At 42.4% G+C, this 22088-nt stretch overlaps 1 protein-coding gene across 1 annotated transcript in view; it reads right to left on the bottom strand.

The window, feature by feature from the left end:
- The window catches only part of FRAS1 (Fraser extracellular matrix complex subunit 1), a gene marked incomplete at its 5' end in the record, with an annotated part of 109381 nt that extends 87772 nt beyond the window's left edge, over positions 1 to 21609 (bottom strand). The window contains 11 exons of the mRNA XM_009701218.1: positions 2700 to 2834; positions 3156 to 3299; positions 5585 to 5732; positions 7300 to 7389; positions 11585 to 11776; positions 11880 to 11981; positions 12603 to 12686; positions 15442 to 15575; positions 16169 to 16328; positions 18226 to 18318; positions 21502 to 21609. Coding sequence (XP_009699520.1) covers positions 2700 to 2834; positions 3156 to 3299; positions 5585 to 5732; positions 7300 to 7389; positions 11585 to 11776; positions 11880 to 11981; positions 12603 to 12686; positions 15442 to 15575; positions 16169 to 16328; positions 18226 to 18318; positions 21502 to 21609 — 1390 coding nt within the window. The remainder of the gene's footprint in view (positions 1 to 2699; positions 2835 to 3155; positions 3300 to 5584; positions 5733 to 7299; positions 7390 to 11584; positions 11777 to 11879; positions 11982 to 12602; positions 12687 to 15441; positions 15576 to 16168; positions 16329 to 18225; positions 18319 to 21501) is intronic.
- Between the last annotated feature and the right edge of the window lie 479 nt (positions 21610 to 22088).

The following is a 22088-nucleotide window of genomic DNA, read 5'->3' as shown; positions in this document are numbered from 1 at the left end:
TCAGCGCAGGTATAACATTCTCAGGTTTGACGGCAGCAGGAGGGCTAACACAAATGGCATCCCAGCAAGAACGCAGTAAGAAATCACTGCTTGGCTTTGGGAAAGCACAGACGGGGTCCAGCTCTGTGTCGCGTGGTACCATTAACCACCTCTAACCTGCTCCCCTCAGCATGAGCTGGGCAAGCTCAGCTTAGTCACATTCAGTCGTTTATCCTCAAGGTGAGCCTCCGCTGCCAGATACAGCAAAGAAAAACAACAGGTCGTGAATAAAAATTCAAGTGCTTTGCTACAGAGTGAGCTGGGTCTGTTAGTGTCAAGTTACACATTTCAACATTCCCATTTTGTGGATTCAAAGCAGAAACACTTGAGTTTCGCCTAGGTTTTTGAATAATCTTGAAAACATAAATAATTAAGTTAGAAATATGCAGTGAGAGCACTGAACACTGTAAGTCCTTTGAGCCCTTCTGTTCTATCAGGCTGACATCTTTTATTTTTCCTTCCCTTTCCTTTGCCTTTGGTAGGGGGTTTCTTAACCGTTTCCACAGTCGATTTCTGACAAGGAAGACTGCATCAACCACTCTGCTCTAAGCCTGACACAAACTGATCCATGATCTTTAAATACACTGCTATGCAACTGAATCTATTACCTTTTATTCTCAGAGTTACTTTCTCTTAATGGTTTCAATAATTTACAGAAGCAGGTGGAGGACAGGGGCAGGAAACAACCCTGGTGTAAGATTAAATAAAGCAGAGATCAAACAACTGTATTTCAAATTCAAAATAGATTCAATTAGACCAGATGTTATAAAACATGAACAAAAGGAAAGACTAATTCATTGTGTTTTGTTACAGCACAGATAACAGTGTTTCAACAATAGGATGGACTAAGAAACCTGGTCTCACAGGTCTTTTTCATCTCCAGAGCAAATTCCTCAAGAGGGAGTTCACTGGAACTACAGCAATTAGAACAGTCTAGTTCATCCTTTTTGTGATTTGGGAACATGCTTATTGTAGATGTTAAAACCATTACGAGAAAAATATTTCTGAATAGTCTAAGCCTCATCTGGACAATCAGATTAGAGATTTGTAAAAATAAAGAGGATACAAAGAAAGAGTGAATGGCAATGGATTATGGACCGTATCTGAAATGTAAGACTTTCTCCACTGGTTTGACTTTATGCAGAAAATGCAGCCAGGCAGAACTAAAGCAAATTGGTTTAATTCCCTTGAGGAAACAGGAACAAATTTTCCCAGCAACTTTCAGCTACAAGCATGCGTGACTGCAAATTTGGATGGAATGTACAATCAGTAATCTACAAACCAGTAATAAAATGAAACATTAGCTTTTCCCTACTGCTTCAGCAGTGCATGGGCACTGCCAATTAAAACACTAGGAGCAGGTGGAAAGGAAATGGTAAAATAAAACCAAATGAAGTAGAAGATTATTTGATACTTAAGTCTATAAATTCTTTTGGACTGGGTCTCTCTTTTCTATTTATACATGCACAATAAGGCCCTAGTCTATAGTCACTGCTGGAAGACAGAGGTTTTTCAGACTTTCAAAACCTGAAACAAACGGTCAGCTCTTCAAGGAAAACCACTTCAGAAAAGGAAGCTGGACTTACAACCTAAAGTGCTTTCCCCTGAAATCTGCCAAAAGCCATAAGCCTATATTTAATTTTAAGCAGGAGAGCTAGTTCCAAAGAAACTAAAGTGATGGCTCAAGAAGTTAGGCATGTGCTCCACCCCTTTGCTGAATTAGAGCTGCAGAAATAATTAGAAGCCTTCTAAAAAGGCCAACATCAAGAGGAGAAAAGTGTTAACTTTAGAGAAAACAATTAAACTGTCATGATGAAAAAGCAGCTGCCTTACAGTTTGGGAAAAGTCCAAGTATTTCAAAGGAGCGGAGGAAGCTCATAAAAGCACTATCACAGTGCCATCAAAGAGAAAACTGTAACTTCCCAATCTTATTCTCAGTCTTTCCAATTGCTAAGATACAGAATTTAGACACATCTCAGTGTTTTACAGAATTACTAATTTACAAAGTAAATATGCTTCCTGAGAACAGTTAGTCCGATAAACTTTCAGGAAGAGGACACCATATGAAACAAATGAATGGCAAAACAAAGCAAAAAACTCTTCCAAAAAGTATTTTCTGTGAGCTTTTCTGAGTCCTATCAATCCCCCGTCCCTCCAAGCAATTTTCTACACACCTCAAAGTACCGTCTCCTGAAAGGTCTGGCATTAGCAGCTGCAGTTAGTCTGCACTGAACTCAAAGACGACCCCCACGGAGCAGATTGCCAGGCATGGTTCAGGGTGTTAGATCCTTAGTAAGATTAGTGCATACATCCTGCTCTGTACCCTTAACACCACAAAAACCACAGTCACATCTCCAAAAGAGAATTCTGAATTGAAAGAGGACAGCAGTGAAAAACCACACTGTTCAAAAACCAGAGAGTTTTAGACCAACAGAACTGATCCGCTGAGGAATTTTAATGAATATTTCCCCAACCACTAATCAATTTTACGCTGTATGACTTAGTTCCTCTGTTCACTCCTTCCTTTACTCTAGGGTGAACATTAACACCTCTGTCAACAGCAGATCCTTCAACAGAGAGTATATCTAATAGCTCGGGTACAGCTTTTGTCTCCTGTTTTGCTATCACAAAGTACTGCAGTCTTCTTTGCTTTGAGTTACCTGTGCAGAGGAGTTGATCCTGAAAGTACCCCTTCCCACACGAAGCCACACACTGCCCGTTCTTCATTAGCAGGGATGTCTGGCACGAGGAGCACTCAAATCCATTGGTACATGCTGAGCATGTCTCATTGCAGGCTTCCAAAAGAAAGAATAGAGAAGAAAGATGTATTAATGTCAAATGTCTTGATGCAGCCAGACTCCCCTGCCCTGATAAAAGGAGACAATTTTGCCTCATTTTGGCAAAAGAGTTTGAGAATCTGCATTTTTCATGGGCTTCCACCTGAAACCTCCCGAAGTCTTAAGCCCATGGTTACTACTCAGTATGTGCCTGAATGCTTTCCCAAACAAAGCCTGGCAATCTCACTATAAAAAGCCTGTGGGATCCTACAAACAAAAGCATAGCATGCAACAGAGAGGTCAGTCATCTGACAGGGTATAACCCTTTGCAGAAATTACCTAAGCAAGTACCCCCATCCTGGTAGAAGCCCAATTCACACGTCTCCACACAGCGCCCATTCTGCAGCAGCTTCCTTGCGTCGCGGCAGGCGTTACAGCGATCAAAGGACTGGGAGCAGGTCAGACAATCTGGGTGGCACTCAACTGGCACAAAGAAAAGACACAAAGGTAAAAACCATCAGCAGTGTTTTCAATCAGGAAGGCACAAAACAATGCATACTCCAAAATCAGAGTGAAATTCATTACTTATTTCTGTTGGTGGTTCAAGGTGTGTTAGTTTTGGAGCGTTTTTTTTTCCCCAAGATTGCACGAAAGGCGCTAAATATTATACTACTGTATTCTAGTATGTGAGATGTTATTACACAGACTCAGATTTTCTAGATTATTGATAAAAAGGGTATTCATTGTCTACATGGTTTCTCAGCAGTAAAAATCCTAAGTCATCAGGAATTAATGGTCCGAAACAACCTGAATTTGAGTTTCCTTCAGTCAAACTCTGCAATAAGTCAAGACTGTGTCCATGCCAGGTCAGAGTACAGGTGGTAGACCACTTCCCCTCCAGTCAAAAGCTTTATGTCACAGCACCATAGCAAGCATTTCCCAGGCACAGGTTATTTTCTCAAATGGCATGGCTGCTCTCTCTCCAGGGGCCAAGAGAAGGACTATTTTCGCTTTGCTACTGAGCTACGCTTGCTTGCTGGAAGAAAAGCTGTCTGTTCCTTCCTGACAAGTCAGCAAAAAGGATCCCAACGCTGAAAACTCTCCTTCATTTACACTAGATAACCTGCAAGTTTCCAGGGAGTTGTACCTAAGGAAAGAATCGGGAATCAAGAGCTACAGAAGACATACAGTCGAAGATAACAAAGAATCCACAGTGATAAACAGGAGAAATGAATCTGCCTCTGTCCATTTCTTCCCAATAACTTTCCAAAGGTATATGTAGCCCCATCCTTCCAGTTTGACAACGAACTGACTACTTGGAGGGGTACAGAACAGACAATTTTTCTCTAGGTACCAAAAAATTCCCACCTGTTCCAACCTAAATGGTCTCAGTGAGAGGGCACATTTGCTAGTTTTAACACAAATACAGCTATGCCTAGGGCTATATGCTTTACACTGGCTGAGAATGAATGGGTTCTCTCTGCCTGCTTCCCCCAGCACATCTGTGAGAAGCAGCAATAAATTTTTACTGGCTTTAACGAAGCAGATGCGTTAGGGAGTGATGCTCTGGGCTCACAGATTGAACTGCTGCAGGCTGGATTTTGCATTTGTTTCTCACCCCCTCCAATGCAAAACAGAAAAAGACAGAGGGAAATCAGCAGGCTTCAGTGAAGGAAATTTCCATTTAGCTTTTAGGACACAAAACTGCAAGTTTGACTCTATATGTCCAACACCATGACTTCAAAGCCTGTATTGTCTAAAATGCTACTGTTACGGAAGCTAAACGAAAAGGCTAGATTTTCCAGGGTAACCAGTACACAGTGGCACTTCTTGATAAGAAGGAGAACAGAGAGGTGCTGAGAGCACTTTATAATCTGTCCCCTCCTTAGGAGTCTGTGCAGATGCTGTTCCCTTTCAAAAATCCAGGACAATTTTATCTGAACTGTCCAAAACCCATTTGCTTCACTTTTCAATTTGTAGTGCTTTGCATTTTTATTTGCATGTAGTAAATAACAAGCTTTAAAACATTAATATGGCAAATGTGCCAAGGCACTCCTGTAAATGACAGCATAATTAAACTGTGAAGCTATTTTCTTTTTACTGAGGTAAAACATTAACTGGAGCACTCTGATAAAACCAAAGTTGTATGAATGCAACAAGAAGAGCTACCAACAGGAAAAATTAGCAAACCACAGTTAACGCCTACCAACTATGAAATGTAAATCAAGGAGAATGACAATATCCTGGAGAAAAATGAATTTATATGCAAAATTAAGACATAAGCTAAGGCTATCCTAATCTTTCCAAACAATTATTAACTGGCAGGCATTTAGCCCCAGGTGAGCTTCTGGCATAACAGTGTAAGTAGGTTCTTTCTTCTTACCACTCCCAAGAAATAATCAGCAGCCCATAAACTCCAAAACCCATGTTAGGATTCAGAAAGAAGTGGTCCCCTGCTTTACAAAACTCATGTCGAAGGAAAAAGAAAAAACCAAAACATTTCCAAAACACCAACCCCAAGGAGAAACTCTTTTGCCAAAAGAAAGCTATCATTTAAACCAGGGGAAATCAGTGGAAGCCTTTGGATGGAGCCCTAAACATCTCTAAGAATCCTAATTAAACTACATGGAAAACAGTTAATTAGCAACTGAAAACCGAAGACAAGTTAAAATTCAGTGCCGGTTTCAGACTGGTAATTGGGAAGCGAGGGCCAGAGGTGTATGCAACGCGCCCGCTCCCACCCAACACGCGTGACGGCGGGTCTGTACCTGGCTGGCAGTGCAGGCAGCAGTCACCCTTCACCTCCACGGCCAGGCTGCCCGGCGGGCAGGGCGGGCAGGAGCGCTGGAAGCAGGTCACCTCTGTGTCCCGGCATTCGCATTCTCTGCACGGCCCTTCTTCCCATTTCTCTCCGTTCTGCACAAGAAAGACCGAACGGCCAGCGTCAGCAGGGGAGGAGAGCCTTTGCACAAAGTGTTTTTGCCATGCACGGAAATCTCAGGGTAAACTGCTAGGTCACCTCAGTGCTAGTAGTAAATTAAGCATTTCTGGGACTGTTTCAGCACCGAGGCCTGCCGACATGGGACTGCGTGCCTCTGTACCGTTAATCCTCTTGCCCTCTTTGCCCTTCCAGAATAAAACAGCCTACTGAGCGCCTACTGAGAAGACTCCTTGGCCCATGAACACCTGAACACACTCCCTCTCAGCAGTCCCTCCAAAACAGGGTGTTTTTCAGTTAGCAGTAAGTCCTTTCTACTTCTTCACCTCCCTTCCTTTTCTCTGACTCAAAGCATTTTCTTCTGTCTCCAAATTTTGCTGCCTCACTTGTCCATTTCTTTTTCACAGCCCGGTAACGAGTGCTTGAATCTGCTCTGTATCTGAACAGACAGATACCCCTTATCTGTCCCCTGTCTGAATCTACGTCTTTGCATAATGAACTTTTTGTCTCTATCCTTCACAGTATTTTATTTCCTCTCCTCCTCTCTTCCATTGCCTTATTTTCCATCACCGAGGACTGGCCGAATACACCACAGAGATGAAGAGGTATCGCTGGCTTTCCTCAAAACTACCCATCGCACCTGACACCTGCCTACTTTTACTAGCCGACGGAGTGAAGAGCTCTTGCATCCTCCGCTCCCCTCCCACGATCTGCATCCCTGGGTCTGCTCAGAAGGCCACCGAAGCTGCCCTCGGCGGCTGAGGCTCTGCTGGCACCATGTGAGGAAGCCAAAAGGCAGAAAAGAGACAGCAAGCATATTAAAAGCCCGGGAAGCTTTCATTCCTCCCTTAAAAGGGATAAAGCACAAACTGGAATAAACCTGACACCTTAATATGTTTTACCTCACTTGGGTCAGAGAAAGAGGTCCGAGGAAAGAAAGGGAAGTACTAGCATTAAAAAAAACCCAAACAAAATAGTATTAAACTTCCCATTTCTCACATCTGTTGGCAAACCGCAGCTATTAGCTCCAGTGCTCGTCTGTCAGAGCAGTGAAAAGTCCATTACTGGTATATTTAAACCAAGGTACTTAATGTTTCCTTTCTATTTTTCAGAAGGCAAGTTCCTTGAAAATATTCATAAAATAATGGACTCTTATCACAGTAAAAATTGTAACCAGTGGGATACATAGGCAGAAAGCTATACACTGCCCCAGCTCCGTAGCCTCTGCTTTGCAGGACTGAAGTCAGGCATCCCATGAGATGTGCAGGAAACCTATGAGTACGTATATTAAATATTAAAGGAAAATGATTGATTATACCACACAAAGGAAAGCAAGGAAAACTTAAACTCTGCAGCAGATGCACACATTATAAACAAATGCGTTGTGTAAATTGTAAAAGCAATCTGCAAATAGTATTAATGGATTATTTTTCTGCTACACTTGCAAATAATATAATTCTCGGAACTAGAGAGGGAGAGCCAATTCCTTCAAACCTTTATGAGTAGAACTCACTATTACGTGCTCCAATGTACCAGGATACTCACAGCTTTGGTATGTTCTTTGTAAACACAGTAACTATTACTTGAAATACATTCAGGACAGCACTTCCCATCTAAGTGAATTAATTCTTCACTCTGTGAAGAGAAAGGTTGCAGCAATTCAAATGGAATCAACATCACCAAAAATACTGTGGAATGCAGAGGCAGAACAGTTCTTGCCCTGGAATGCAATCTCCAATATCTAATTTCATCTTATCTTCTCTCTACCCTACTTCATCTCTGTAGGTACAGTTTGAAAAATGAGCTTAGCGAATACTGCAGTTGCAGAACAAACCTCAGAAAAGGCCAGGGAATTCAGCGATAAGGCCATTACTTCATCCGCAAATCCCACAGAGACAGATCCCCCCAGTATAATCCACTGCAAGTACAGAGAATAGGAATGCCATATTTTTACTGTGGATCGCTAGGATTTTACTGGACCACTGTCAAGATTTCAATGCATAGAGGCTTACCTTCATTTTGAATGTTCTACTTTTCTTTCCCCAAGAGAATTTCAAAGCACATGCTCTATTTATCCCAGATGGAAAAAGCGTGTTCTTTGTTACAACAGTACAACTCCACAGAATCCACGTAAATAACTTCAGTTCGAAGATAAGAATTTAGCAGGAGGAGAAGGGAATAAAATGCCCTAGTTCATCACAACTTTTTGTGCCCAAGTGGAAGCTGAATATTTAGCAAAGAGGGAGACTCTGTCCTAGGGAACCAGGACACAGCTCAAAAGAAACAGCTTCGATTTCCTGACCCAAGTAGCTTTTCTGGACCAGATTCTCAGGCACTGTAGACATAGGCAAGGTAATACATACTAGTCATAAAACAGACATATGTATAGAAAACCACTACAACTAAAAAGTTACAAACAAATGACTAAATTAGATTTGGTGTTGGTCTGCACTGAGTACCCATTTAATCTATGCCCATTAAATGTCAGTGTTAATACCCATCCCAAATCTCAGCGGGCATAAATCTTCCTCACTTTGCAACCAGGCTGATTATTTACCTGCGACTGACAGAGAAGTCATGCCCCTTAAATGTTTGCGAGGAGCTCCCATACCCAATGAAATCACCCAGCTCACACTGGTTTCCATTTCAGCATGTTCCTGCTTTTTTCTGAGGGCTCAGAAAATTCAGCCAAGTGCAAAGTTTACCAAATAGCTTTGCTGATTCACACCAAGCGGGCATTTGTTCCAGCGGTCACGTCACGGTATTTTTCACTGTGCCACACTGGCACGCTCACCAATTTTTGTACGTGAATTACTTTACACACATATAAGATCCCTGTTAGTTTTGCCAAGGTAGAACAACTAAGCCAGGCCACACTCTGGCAACCTCATGTATTTCTGAGAAAGGGTAAAAGAGGAGAAACCATACAGTTCTTAGTCATCGAGGACCACACGCAGCCTAAATCTCTCTCTCTGCTGGTTCTATACATTTTTTCTCTTAAATCATTACTTCAAAATGCCATTGGCAGTGGTTGGATCTCATGTTACTACTATGTACTGTAAACTCTCCCATCCCTGCCCACATCCCCACCCACATACCTAAACACATGCTATAGGAAAATTGAGAACAACTAGCCATGGAACACGGCTCGCCTAGCCAAAAAAAATGCAACCACACTGCTCTGCCAAGACTCAGAAAAGGGAGAGGCTTATGTGAGATAACTTGTGGCTTTGCTGAAGAGAGATTCATCATGTTCCAGGCTGAGAACCTTGAAAGGCAGTAATGGGCTGGGAGGCAGAAAAGAGAGAAAAATGTTTTATGCAATCTCTCTCAAACATGTACACACCTACATCCACACGCAGCATCCGTAACTCTCAACCCCCTAGCTCCATTTCTTCTAAATATCAGAGAGACTTCTGCACCGTACCGACCGTATGGTAGTCACAGCACCCTGCAAGCGCTACCTTACTGGTCCTGTAGTTTCCAGGGCTGGCAGGGCTGCCAGCAGAAATACTTCAGCGCCAGCCTACTCAGGGAGGCTGCAGCATCCCCTGCTAGCACCCATGAACCATCCTCCTCTGAACATTGGCACGAAGGTGCTTACTTAGCTGGGGTGCTAGCAAGTGCTCCAGCAGGATTATTTGATGCTCTGACAGGTTGAGCAGTTTAGGTTGAGCGCATCCACTTCAACATCCATAGCTAACCCAGCCTGCCACACACCTTGTACTCCTAGCTGATCAGTAACCTGCTGAAAACGGCTTTTTGAAGATTAGGTCAGAATCACCACAGACACTTTCATTTGGCAGTTGCTGGACAGGTTTGCTTGAAACGGTTTGTAAGCTGAACCTCTATCCTACTCTCACGTAATGCTGCTATACTATGTCAGGCTGTCTAGGATTTGCAGTTCGTATCTGTGGCCTCATTACACTTTAAATAGGATGATGTGACCAGAAAATTAACAGTGCCTTAATGAAGAGATGAATCCAAATGCTCCTAGCTTCACATCAGCTCTGATTTATTGATGCAGGTGCCTAAAAAACAGACCTGCAACTCAAAAAGGAAAAAGCAAAGGAAAAAATATTTCTTTTGCTTTTTCAGTAAATATTTTATTGTCATTAATTAATGCGCACCATGTACTATTGAGGTAAACTATGACTGAACATGACTTGAGGAAGTTACTTTATCTTAAAGGAAGCCACGCAGAATAATAAATCCTAGGGCAAATATCTTTTATCAAGTGGGACCACAACTATTGCCTACAGCAAAGGACATTGTCTTCCTCCTTGTCTCCTCCTAGCAATCATATTTCATTCAATTAAAAATTGCAGCGGTTTATACTCTGACAAATCATACCACTTTTTTAGATGCTCAGGCTTTTAGACTGGTGGTCACCTTTGAGAACCTGAATTAGAAAATTTGCTGCATGAGTGATAATGCTGCACACTTTTGAACCCCCCAGTTTTGAAGTCTACATGTTAACATCTCCAGCTATTGTTCTGTAAAATATCCCTGGCTTTTCTGAATAATGGATTCTTTGTCGGTACCCAAGATATGAGCACGAATATTAAATAATTCTCCCTACTGAGCCATGACAGCATGCCATCATCATTAGTGTAAATGATCCAATTTACAGCCATAAGCATGCAGGAAGCTGACTGAAACCAATGCAAGTGCACAAGATTTTATGACAACCACGACTTTCCACCCAGCAAAATCTCTCCATGCAGTTTAAGGTCAGATGATCATCAGCAGTACTACACCAGTGACAAGAGTTTGGGTCCCACACTCAATGCATTTTTGCTATTTAAAAGGCACAATCTCAGATGAACAAGCATACGCTTTTAATCCTAGATACATCTTCTCTGCATGATCATCATCTGGGAGCCCATGTGTGTGTTCTCACTGTTTTGAACACTCATTAAAACAATCTAGTCCAGTGAATCCATTATGTCCAGATTTTGGCTGGACTTCAGACACAACACAAGGGTGCTGCCACTCAAGATTTAGCACACAGGTAGAGTCACCAGTAAAGCATTGCCACTGACAGAGAAAACTCAGAAGGCTACAACTCCTTCCCTTCTCTTCATTGACACTGTGGAGTAGTAGGTATAAAGCAGATACTAGCCCACCAATTAAAACAAATGCAGTGACAATTAACACAGAAGTCTTATGCCACTGCAAAAAGGCAATTCAGAACATATTTGTATCTGTGCGTGTGTGTGTCTGTGTGTGAAGCATTCAACTGTATCTAACACATTTTGCATATCCACTATAAAGCAGATATAGCATAACCTGGGGAGGGGGGAGGGTTAGTTTTGGAGTAAACAGCAGTGGGAATAAAATACCTTACCAGCCAAGAATGGCATGGAAAAAATGGACACAAGTGGAACACCAACTTCCATATACAACTACAGAATGAAGATAAAAGGAACATTTCTTAAGCCTTTAACTGTCGCTGACCTGTACGACTCTCCCCACATTAAAGCTCCTGGTAAAGCTGGTGGTCACTGAAACCTCTGGGTGTCTGACCCTCCATTATAGCAAGCAGACAACAGTGTGGGAGGGAATCCCAGCTAAAATAATCACTGATTCACACTGACTTGCTTCACAATGCAAGTCCATTGAGCAGTCAAACTTGTGTGGAAAATCCAAAGTTTACTCTCCTTTCCTGTGAAATGTTTTCAAGGTAATTGCACAAAACAAGCCCTGAGAGAAAGGTAGGTTCTTTGAGTGTCTCAAGATGTCAGTCAAGAAAAAAGAATAAGGGAGGAAAAAAAAAAAAATCACAAAACTTGACAGATACATCTTGAAAGAAGAAAACCTTTCTTACCTTGGCACACTCCACTTTGGCACACTCTGCTTCCTGGCAAGTGACTTGCCCTTCATCGCACATGCAGAAGTCACAGCGAGTACTATTCCACATCTCACTGTGGTACCTGATAGTGCCATCATAGAAGCAGTTTCCCTTGGAAGACACACACTCCTCGCAGCACTTCCCAGGATGCTGCACTTTGTTCTCCCCCTACAAAACAACAGCAAACATTGAGCAGGATTGCCTGAACCCCTTGGCACAGGCACAGTGATACGTGCAGCCAGGGTATCAAAGGTGAATGATTTGTAACTACCTTCTCACAGGTAACGGAGTCACAGGTCTCTCTCAGACATCTGACTTCCCCTCTGTGACATACACATGCAGTGCAGGCATTTTTTTTCCACTGTTCACCATGCTGTTCAAAAAGAACATGTATGCAATCATTAAACGCTCTTCTTAAATAACCAAAGTCTTTCCAGAAATTTGTGCTGCTTATGGAATATGATGGCTCCTTCTGCATGTCTGTATCCGATAATAAACCCTTCTTAAAAAGTGCTTATCTCTACATGATCAGCAAACAGGAAGAAGAGGTATGAGTTCTAGATGACACTGTGGTGTGTATTTCTCATTAACTGCAAGCTAGTGACATTGGTGAGGCCTTAACTACTATTATTAGCAAAAAGTAATCATTAACAGAAAATTCCACATACATTCATTCATTAAATAATGCATTATAATTCCAGATGATACAATGAAGGCTATAAATACTTTGACCTTCACCTGTGCTTTCTGCTTTCCTCCTTCAAAAAAGTGTGAAAAGAAAGTGCCTAATCTGCTTCACCTTGCAAACTTCCTTTCTGCTTGCCAGCAAATTCTTACCTAGTCCTAATTTCTTTCAACATTTCTGGCTTTCCAGAAATTAAAAAAGCAAGTGTTGTACACAGCTATCAGTGCTGGCAGAAAGTCAGATGCCGGGGAGTTTTTTTTGCCAGAACTTGTGAACAACTGCCTTTTGGTGTGGCTCGTCAAAGGTTACCTGGTACACTGTTCCTGACACCGAGCAGGGCTTTGGAACACATTCTGGGCAGCATTTTCCAGGAGACATAACCATAACTTCATCCTAAACAAAAAGCAGGAGAGACAAGTAAAATAAGAGCATAAACAGTTAACATGGAGCTCAGCATCACCGCCTGGAAGCCCAGGCATTTAGTATCTGTGTGATAATCCACAGTCACTCAAGGTTTCATTTTGGCTCCAATATCTGAGGGCAGTCTTCACAGCATAAGGTCAGTGTAGAAAGCTAGAAAGAAAGATATTTCCTTCATCTCATTTTCTGGGCTTCTTTGGGCAGCAGTTGAGGTCCAAATACACAGATAGGTATATAGGTGCAGATAAAGACACACACTCAAGAGATAAAGTACATATATTCAGGTATACAGATATACAGAGGAAAAAAAGTATATATAAAGCCAGGTAGAGAAGCACACTAAAGCATGAGATGGAGGAGAGAAGAGGTTTTTTTTCCTGGTACTGCCACATTTTGAGGCTTTGAATGTGTGATTTACACTCACCATCTCTCAGGCATTTGCACTGTTTTAGTTAAATCCATACAGCATAACTGTCTGTACAGGTGTTAAATTATGCTTAAAACTGGATTATCCTAATTCAAACTTTTTCATGACTGATTTAAATCACATTGGAATAAGTTGGCACTTCACATCAATATAACAGTTCCTGCATGCCTCAACTCCATCCATCCAAAACATGTCTGTAATTCTGCTGCTAGAATTTCATGTACACCTAATGATTTGGAATAGTATTGTTCACCAGCACCTCCCTCCAGCCACATCAGGATGATCAGAAGACTGACTTGTGGACTGAAAGTAGTGTAGAAATGCCATGCACTATTATCTCATCTGCTTTGTTAGCCAAATCACTAGCTTTCAAAGAAAGAGTGGAAGACTTTGTATAAAAGTTATCAACAATAGATTTCCCAGCAGAGGGAAAGAACTCTTTCATGGATTTTGGTGGGATATGTGGTGGGACTTTCAGGTGCACTCCTGCATGCAACAAACGTTTTTGAAGTTCCTTTCCCTCAGCACTCAGGGAAGGGTACAGTTATCCGAAAGATGGACGATCAGAGTTTAATACTGGGAGAATCTATGTATTTGCTTTTGACAGGGAGTGGAGAATGAAGAAAGTGACAGAGATAAAGGCACATGCAAGAAAATGTTAGGTATTCTTGAGAGCAGAACAGGATCCTTGCACATCCTGCTAACGTCTCTTCCACCGGGCACCTTGGTAGGAAATATTTGGAACACCATCAGAATTGGCTTTCTGCTGCGTTAGCTTGGATGCTCTCAGCCAGTTATTCTCAGATACATCACAGCAACAACACAGTCATTTCTATTTCCACAAATTAAATCCTAATGATTAGCTGATTAAACAGTAGTGCAATCAGTCAGCAGGTAACATCAGTCCCTCTGGAGTGAGAAAGAGGGAATCTGAAGAAGGCATAAATTTGTTTTAATGCACAGTACTTAGTCAACAAATATTAATTTAGTATCTCAGGGCAAAGCAAAACACAATTAGCATGCACAGAAACAGGTGGGCTTTCCTTCTATCAAAAAAAAAAGAAGTGTTAATTGCACAAACATCTGGTCCAGCAATAGTAAGCTGGGTAAGCATCAAAAGGAAAAAAAGTTTATGACTACTGCTTTTGTTTTTCTCAGTGCTACAGGGAAGTCTGCTCAGCCAGAGCATACATTTCAAGGGAGCTTCTGGATTCAACACCGGCGGGTCATAATAGATTAAAAAATATTTGGGAAACAGTAGCCTCTAAAACATAAAGTCAAGGTCAGAAACAGGGATTTCCAGGGAGCCAGTTTCTACATTTCCTTCACAGGCATGCTGTTGTAAAGGAGTACACCAAGGTGCCCAAGAAAACTGGTACAACAGGCCCAATGAAAGGAAATCCAATGAGCACAGTTACACCCTTAAGCACTTCCAATATTGTAACAAGAATTTAAAAAACTGAGTCACTTGTGTAGAGTTTGGAGTAGAGCGTGTAGTTCGCTGCCTTTACTAAACATGTGTTAACACTGTATATAATCTTGCAGTGTTTTGGTTGGGTTGATCACTGCATAAGTGCTAAGAACTCATCATTTGTCCACAGCAAAGACCTTGGAGACAGAAATATCCCAGTTCTCTCAACTAGACTAAAACTATGAGTCACTACTTGAGTTTGCCTACCTTATCTTACTGGTTTTGTTGATTTCTAAACACAAGTGCACGTCAAGAATAGTGCTGTGAGACTTGTCTTTCAGCTGAAGTTGTCTTGTATTTCTAAACTCTTTAAGTAAAAAGGGAATTTCATCCCCATTTGACTATTCTCCACTGTAGTTCTAGAGTTCTTGCAAAAAAAAAAAAGTAAACAAGACCTGCAAACCAAACTTTTCAGCTGCAAACCAAATACTGAAATTTGTGAAGATAAACCCCCACAACACAAGAGAAAAATCTTGTGTTTTCATTCCTTCCCTCACAGAAATAAAACCACTTCCTGATCAATCCTACATAATTTTTTTAGTACAAAACAAAAAGCAGTTTCTTTAGACAGTATTTGTGCTTAATTAGCCAGCAAAAGCATAAGAGTAAAATGGTGGGGAAAGAAGGGAAGAGATAGATAGCGTGTGTATACTGACAGACTTAACCCTCACTCCACATCATTCTCACACACCAAAACTCCCTTTTCCAAATCGCCGCTTGTCACACAGAAGATTTGCCTGCTGATTTGTATATCTGCATGAGAAATGGGCCTTGCCAAGGGAAACATGACAGTCATGAGTAATGTCCCCAGAAGGCCGATGGGTCCTGACCTGGCTGCACAGTAGAGGCTGGCAGGAAGCTGCGAAGCACTGAGTCGCCCCATCCCTGCAGATGCATTTGGAGCACCGACCAAGGCGCCAGTCCTCACCATCCTGGAACAAGCGTCCATCAAAGGAGCAAGGCTCTAAGAGATATGAAAACAATAGGTAATTTTCTTTTCCTATGCCTTTTAAACCCTTTCTGCCATCCATAATTAAAACACAGATTTTGTGCATCTCAGAATTCAAAATTCTGGTTTGTCAAAGCAGGTAATGACAGTAACAATCGCACCAGTTTTCAAGCGCTTTAGACTTGTGAATTAAGAGCTCTGGATGCGCTTCTCCCACTAGACTTCTGTGAGAAAAGGCATCCAATAGCTCAGGCATTTTTGGACCTTGCAGTCTGAGTCTGCAAGTGCCAAAGGTACCCTCAGTACACAGGAAATATCTGCATCTTTTTTTCCAGATTTAACCTCCAAAATTAGGACATATTAGGCACATCTGCTCACTGCTTAAAGCTTATCACATCCTCTTGGCCTATGGGTGAAGTCGTTAAAAATGTAAATACGGTAGCTGGACAGAAAGCGAATTAAGAGACACACTTGATGCCAGTGTCTTCCCAACAGAACTGAACAAGAAAAGAAAAGCTTTCCAGATCTGGGACTAAAAGGAGATTTCCAGTGACCTACTGCTCGGGTCAGTGAAGCCAGACAGTGCCCCATTCACATGCAATACTCACCACCACGGCCCACACATTTGGGACAGCAGGATCCCTGAGCAGTGTATTGCAGCTCCCCTGGTTCACAAGTGATGGCTGGGCAGGCCATGGGGGTGCAGGTCACCTTCCCATGGGCACAGGAGCACCGGGCACATCCAGAGCCGACCCACTGCGTGCCGTGCTGCAGTGCACAAAACAAAGGCACGGAAAACACATGCATGAATCCAGCTGCCAATGAGACCTGCAAATCTATCTTCTCCCTTTTAAGCCCCCCTACATTAGTATTAACTTTACTCTTTTGCAGGCCCAGCCAATCTTTGCGTGTTGTAGCCCTTACTCCTGGCTGCACTGTTGGGTCAAAAAGTGAGTGAGTACTGGTAAAGTAGCAAACCTGGAGATCAGCCTAATTTTCCTGCCTGTTGCAGAGTGGCATCCAGCAACAACGCACTGCAAAAGACCCAAGCTATTGCATTCGCCTCCTCTCCACTACAGTTTCTGTAAGGCAAACTCTAAATTTAGACACATGTTCTCTTTAGAGAAATATTCCACATGGGCCCCAACACACACCTGACCACAAGGTGGTTAGGTGGACTTCGCCTGCCCTCCACACTTAACGCACTTCACTATGAGTAAAATCTCATTAGATTTGTTTATTCATTAATGCAGAAACAAATATTCCTGCCTTGAGGCATGGTGAGGAAAAATTGGCCCCAAGGAGAAACATGTTGGTGTATTGCAAGACCCTCCAACAAAGAGAGAATGTTAATTTTTACAAAACATGCAATATTGAATTAGGCATGGAATAAAAAAGCTCTTGCCAGATAGAGGATACAGATTTTCTTCGATGGAGCTACCACCAGGGCCAGCGTTGCTAGCCAGATACTTGTAGAATGAAAGTCAAGTCATAAAGCATTACTGTGGCTTACTGACAAAAGAGAAAACTTCTTCCTTCAGGAAATCTGTGCCAACCATCAGATGAGACTTTGCACTGACAAAAAAATTGTTTAATGACCACCCCACAGTGGCATTAGGGTGCTACATATGACTGCAGGTACAAACATGCCTGTAATCCCTGTGGGGATGCCTACTTATTCACCTGACTCGTGTCCCAAAGAACAGGCTTACAGAGAGCCAAAAGACAAAAGCTGCAGCAAGAGTACAACACAGCAAAATGCAGCAACAGCAACAACAAGCAGAAATATAATGCAATATGATGTAATATAGTATCACCCAAATCACAGGCACAAAGAAATATGAGAAGAGGATGGATGTGCCTCCTATTCCAGCCTTTAGCTTGTGACAGATTCATGCAGGTCGTGTCTCACGCTGAAACAGAGGGTTACAACATCGATCTCGGCTGTAGACTGCAAAGTTCAGATATTCAAATGTGTCTGGGCATTTTAGCATATTTCTTAAGATTTGGACCTGACTTGCCTCTTGTCAAACAGAACAGTCTGCAAGAGACCAGACGGGGGACTTGGGCTCACTGTTAAGCCATTTTCTACGTTAGCCTATTGTTCGACATGATTCATTAACTACTACCCGTGAATCCTTATTTTTTTTCTTATCTATAGACACTTATTTTTATTGTTTTGGCCTTTCAGCCCCCGTAGATGAAACCACATCCTGGAATCTCCTTCCTGAATAATTCAGAATTACAAAATACATAACCCAGGTCGCACAACAGTAATCAGTCTCTACCAGCATAGATGGCTGCTGAGAGAAAAGGCTTCTTTCGGGATAGCTAATATGTCAAGTTCACTGTGCTTTGCTCCCCTCCTTAACATTACTATATTGTCTCAATCATCCACAAAAGCAGCAAAGTGAATGAACGAGAGGGAAACTTTCTCCCCTTAAGCCAAGCAGGACACATGATTGCTCAACAACACGTTCCCTTTTTGCAAACCCTGCCAATGAAACTCCCGTTATATTACATCATCTGATAGTGACAGAATACAAGTCCAATGAATTATCCTTCTCCCATACGTCAGCTAAGCATCCTCCACTGATGTGAACCAAACAGAGCGCTAAAAACTGAAAGGGATTGCCCCTGCAGAGGAACATGTGAGAGCACTCACGCTGTGGGTCTGTCCTTCATGCTGGCAAAATCCTTCAGCTCGGGAGGCACACTCAGGGCAGCACTTGTTGGAGGCTATTTGGAGCACTTCTCCCTAAAAAGACACAAGAATCCAATAAGTCGTTCACATGAAACAGAGACTTTAACACGAAAGTAAAGACATGGGGCCTTGCTGGTCCTGGTGCTCTCAGTTTAGAGAGGAAACATATTATGTGAAGTATATAATGGTGCTACACCAGATCCCTTTGTTGAAAGGTGGCACATCAGTTTGCTCTATTTGACATTTTACCATCAAAACAACAGTAGGAGAATTCACACCCCTAACAGCACAATTAGAAAGTCCCCAGCTGAACTAGCTTTCAAACCAGAACAAAGAATAGAAAGCACTTAGTCAAGACAAAACTCCAAGATTAGTCACTGAAGGACCTCTGAGAAACATGGTACAGATGTAAATTTTTCAATAGATAATTTTCTACATGTACAGGATGGATCTCAGACTAACATTTCGCCACTCCAGAAGCGCAGCTGGCAGGCAGAATGAACATGCATCCATTAACTGTACTGCTCCGGCTTAATAATCACCACTTCTTTTTTTAATAACACTACTTTAAAATTAGCTGAAAACTACTGACCACTTCCAACCAGAGCACAGTCAGGTGATGCTGCTACCACTTTGCTTTGCATGTTGTAAGGTTTTAGCAAGCCGACCACTTGCTATGTCCTGTCTGGCAGCAGGGAAAAAGGCGATACTGATGGAAGCAACTCATCAGACAAAGGGCAAACCACATCAGTAAAGACATCAGGCAACACCGGGAAGGATCATGGACTCCCATCATTGAAAACGCCTCCACGGAGTCTCCAAAGCAAGGCTTTCATGTTCCCCCCAGTTGCACGTTAAACGCCCCAGGCCTGGCACAGTGCCCCACAGACAGGACAGCATCAGCTGTGGCAGGATCTTATTTTGTAAGGGTGTCTGTCACTGATGGCAACTGCACATGAGGGCCCCTGGCACCACCCGAGGTACCACAGATCTCAGTATTTTCCTCCCACAGCTAATAGAAAAAAGAACCAAACAGTTTTACTGATGTGAGCACGATAGCTAGAGAGGGAGAAAACAGAAAACCAAAACCAGAGAAAATGATGTCAGGTTCGGAAAGTGACATGTAGAAAAATTTTATCCATCAGGTCACCTTCTTCAAAATATTGCAAAGGTGTTTCTCAGGAGACATACTCCACCCTTTCCAATTTGAAAGGGTACTGCCAACGTCTAAGGGATTCCTGCTCAGAAGGGAGTCATTATTTGTTTTGTTATAATAAAAAATGAAGACGCTGATATGCCAGAAAATTGTCTTACCTTTCACCTCTTTATTTGTATGATAAAATTGACCAAAATAATTTCAAATGCCAAGTTTTCTTTCTCTGTTTTCTAAAAGAAACATTTTGATTTTTCAAACCGAAAAAAGTTTCTCACTTCAAGGTTTCCTTCAATGCTGTGGTTTTTAGGAGGTGGGAAACAAAATTAAATATTTCATTTAGCTTAAACCATTAAACCCTATTCAACTGTGATCTTGCTGTGGAGAAACTGTTCTTGGTTGTTGGTTTGTTTTGGTTCACATAACAGAAATAATGTTTGCTGATTTTCCACCTACTCAAAACATTCAGTATGCACAGCAGTAGGTTTTACATACAAATGTTTAGAACACCACTGGGTATGCTTTTTGCAGACTGCCTGGTTTTATTTATGCCTTGTTGCTGTGAACAAGATCAGCAATATTAGCATAAATCTCATAATAAGCAGATAAGAAATAAGCCATGGAGAGGGATGGTGATTTCTGACCTTATTCATCAGTGGTTGGTTTATGTCTGAAGGATGACTGGATTTTTTTTCCTCTGAGATCCTTGATGATCCTTTTCAACATTTAAATGGCCAGACCTTTATGGAACACTTAAACTCTCTGTCTTGAAGATTACCCACACGAAGGAGTCCCACAGATTCATTTCACACTATGAATCTATTTCCCTTTATGAGCTTTAAAGTTGCCACCTTTTAGTTTACCCAATTTTTCAAAATGAACAACAACATCTTACCCAGCCCAGTCATCATTAGGTGTGCCATGACAACACTTTTTTTTTTTTTATTTCTCTCCTCTTTAGCACAAAAATTCTTAATATTTCAGGTTTGCTTTAATCAGTACACACTGATAACGGGGAAAACCAGTAAGAATGAAAATTATTCCTCATTAATGTTGTCATATTGGAAAACATTTTAACCTGCTTCATAAAGCCATATAATTATATTGGCAGTGCCTCTTTAAAACACTAATTTTCATTGTCACTCATGTGTACTATCCCAGTAATCCAGATGCTAACGCAAGACCAATTCCATGGCCAATTAGCTGTAACCATTAACGAAGGCTCAGACAGAGAAAGATAAACAAGAGACAACGAAAGCTTAACAACCATCACAAGGCAGAAGAAACTGAAAGACAGACAATCTCAGCTCTGTTGTTGTTCATCGGAGTGGAAAGCATCCATCTGCACATTTGAGGGAGACCCAGCTCCACGTTCATATGAAGGGTGACTGGAAGCTGGGCTCACGCTGGGAGGTCCGAACCGAGTTCAGGGGCTTCCTTTGGGGACCAGGCCGCCCTTGGAGCACAGGCAGCCTGCAAGCTGTTCCAACAGAAAGCCTCTAGCTGTAGTGTGGCGAAGGAGAGAAAGGCTTCGCACACTGGGTTTTGCCTGCGTGTCTCTTGCACAGGCTTGCATCTATGAGAAGTGAAAGGGCACAGAGACTGTGCCTGACCCTGCGCAGTCACACACACCCCGGGAGGCGAAATGGGATTTCACTGCTCCCTCTCGCTTCCCCCAAATCCTGCTGTGAATCAGACCCTCGCGTTCAAACAGAGCTGCAGGGAGGCAGCTGAACCCAGAAGGCTGATATATGGCAGCTGTCACCACGATGTACAAAGATAAGCAGCCAGCTCATCTCTGCCAGTTCCTCCAGGGAAACGCCTCACGCTGCATCCTCTTGCTGTGTCCCTCTTAGGACAAGAGGAGCTAGCTTTGCTTCCACAGGGACCACAGGACCAATTACCCCAACTGCTCCCACCATACCTTTACATGTAACACAGTGTGGTGGACCCAACAAGTATTTTGACATATAACTATTCCAGGGGTTTAGAGCAGGGGAAGGCTGGGAACTCCAGAGTGACCTGATATTTCTCCCACCACACAGAACGGGTCAGCTGGCATTTGGGTAGTTGCAGCCCCTTACCTTCTGAAAGTCACACTGAGGATGTTTGCAGACGGTAGGTTCACAGGTGACAATATTGCTATGGCAACGGCAGTCTTGGCAAGAATCTGGCTTCCAAATTGTGTTATTCTGCAAATAAACATAAGTTTTAAATTAGACCCATACAGTACAAGGTGTGTGCTATTTTATGCAACAGCAAGTGGCTCAAATAGCTCAATACAGACAGACTGGAAGAATCAAGTCTGCAACGGACCACCCATGATGTAAACTGTGCTCATTACGTTAGGCTATAAGATGGAAGGAAAGGCCTCAAGAGCCTAAAATGCAATTAACTGATTTAGTCAAAAATGTTGAGTGCATGACCAGGTATGAACAGGCTCTACCTGGTCACATTTATTCCAAAACGTCATGAAGGGGATTCTGACCAAGCAGATGGGCCAACAGATTTGGAAATAGCTGTCTCCACCACTCGATCAGTGCACCCAACTGGAACACGCACAGCTAATTCACAAGGGTTTTCACCAGCCCTGCTTGACCCCGTTCCATTCCCTCCACACTGAGGTCATGATCCCACGCCGTCACCATGCTTTCCTAAGGCAGCTCAGGCC

The sequence above is a fragment of the Cariama cristata genome, unplaced genomic scaffold, assembly GCF_000690535.1.
Source record: "Cariama cristata isolate BGI_N322 unplaced genomic scaffold, ASM69053v1 scaffold12975, whole genome shotgun sequence".
NCBI classification, from domain to species: Eukaryota; Metazoa; Chordata; class Aves; order Cariamiformes; family Cariamidae; genus Cariama; species Cariama cristata.
This window is presented reverse-complemented; position numbering and strand designations above follow the sequence as displayed.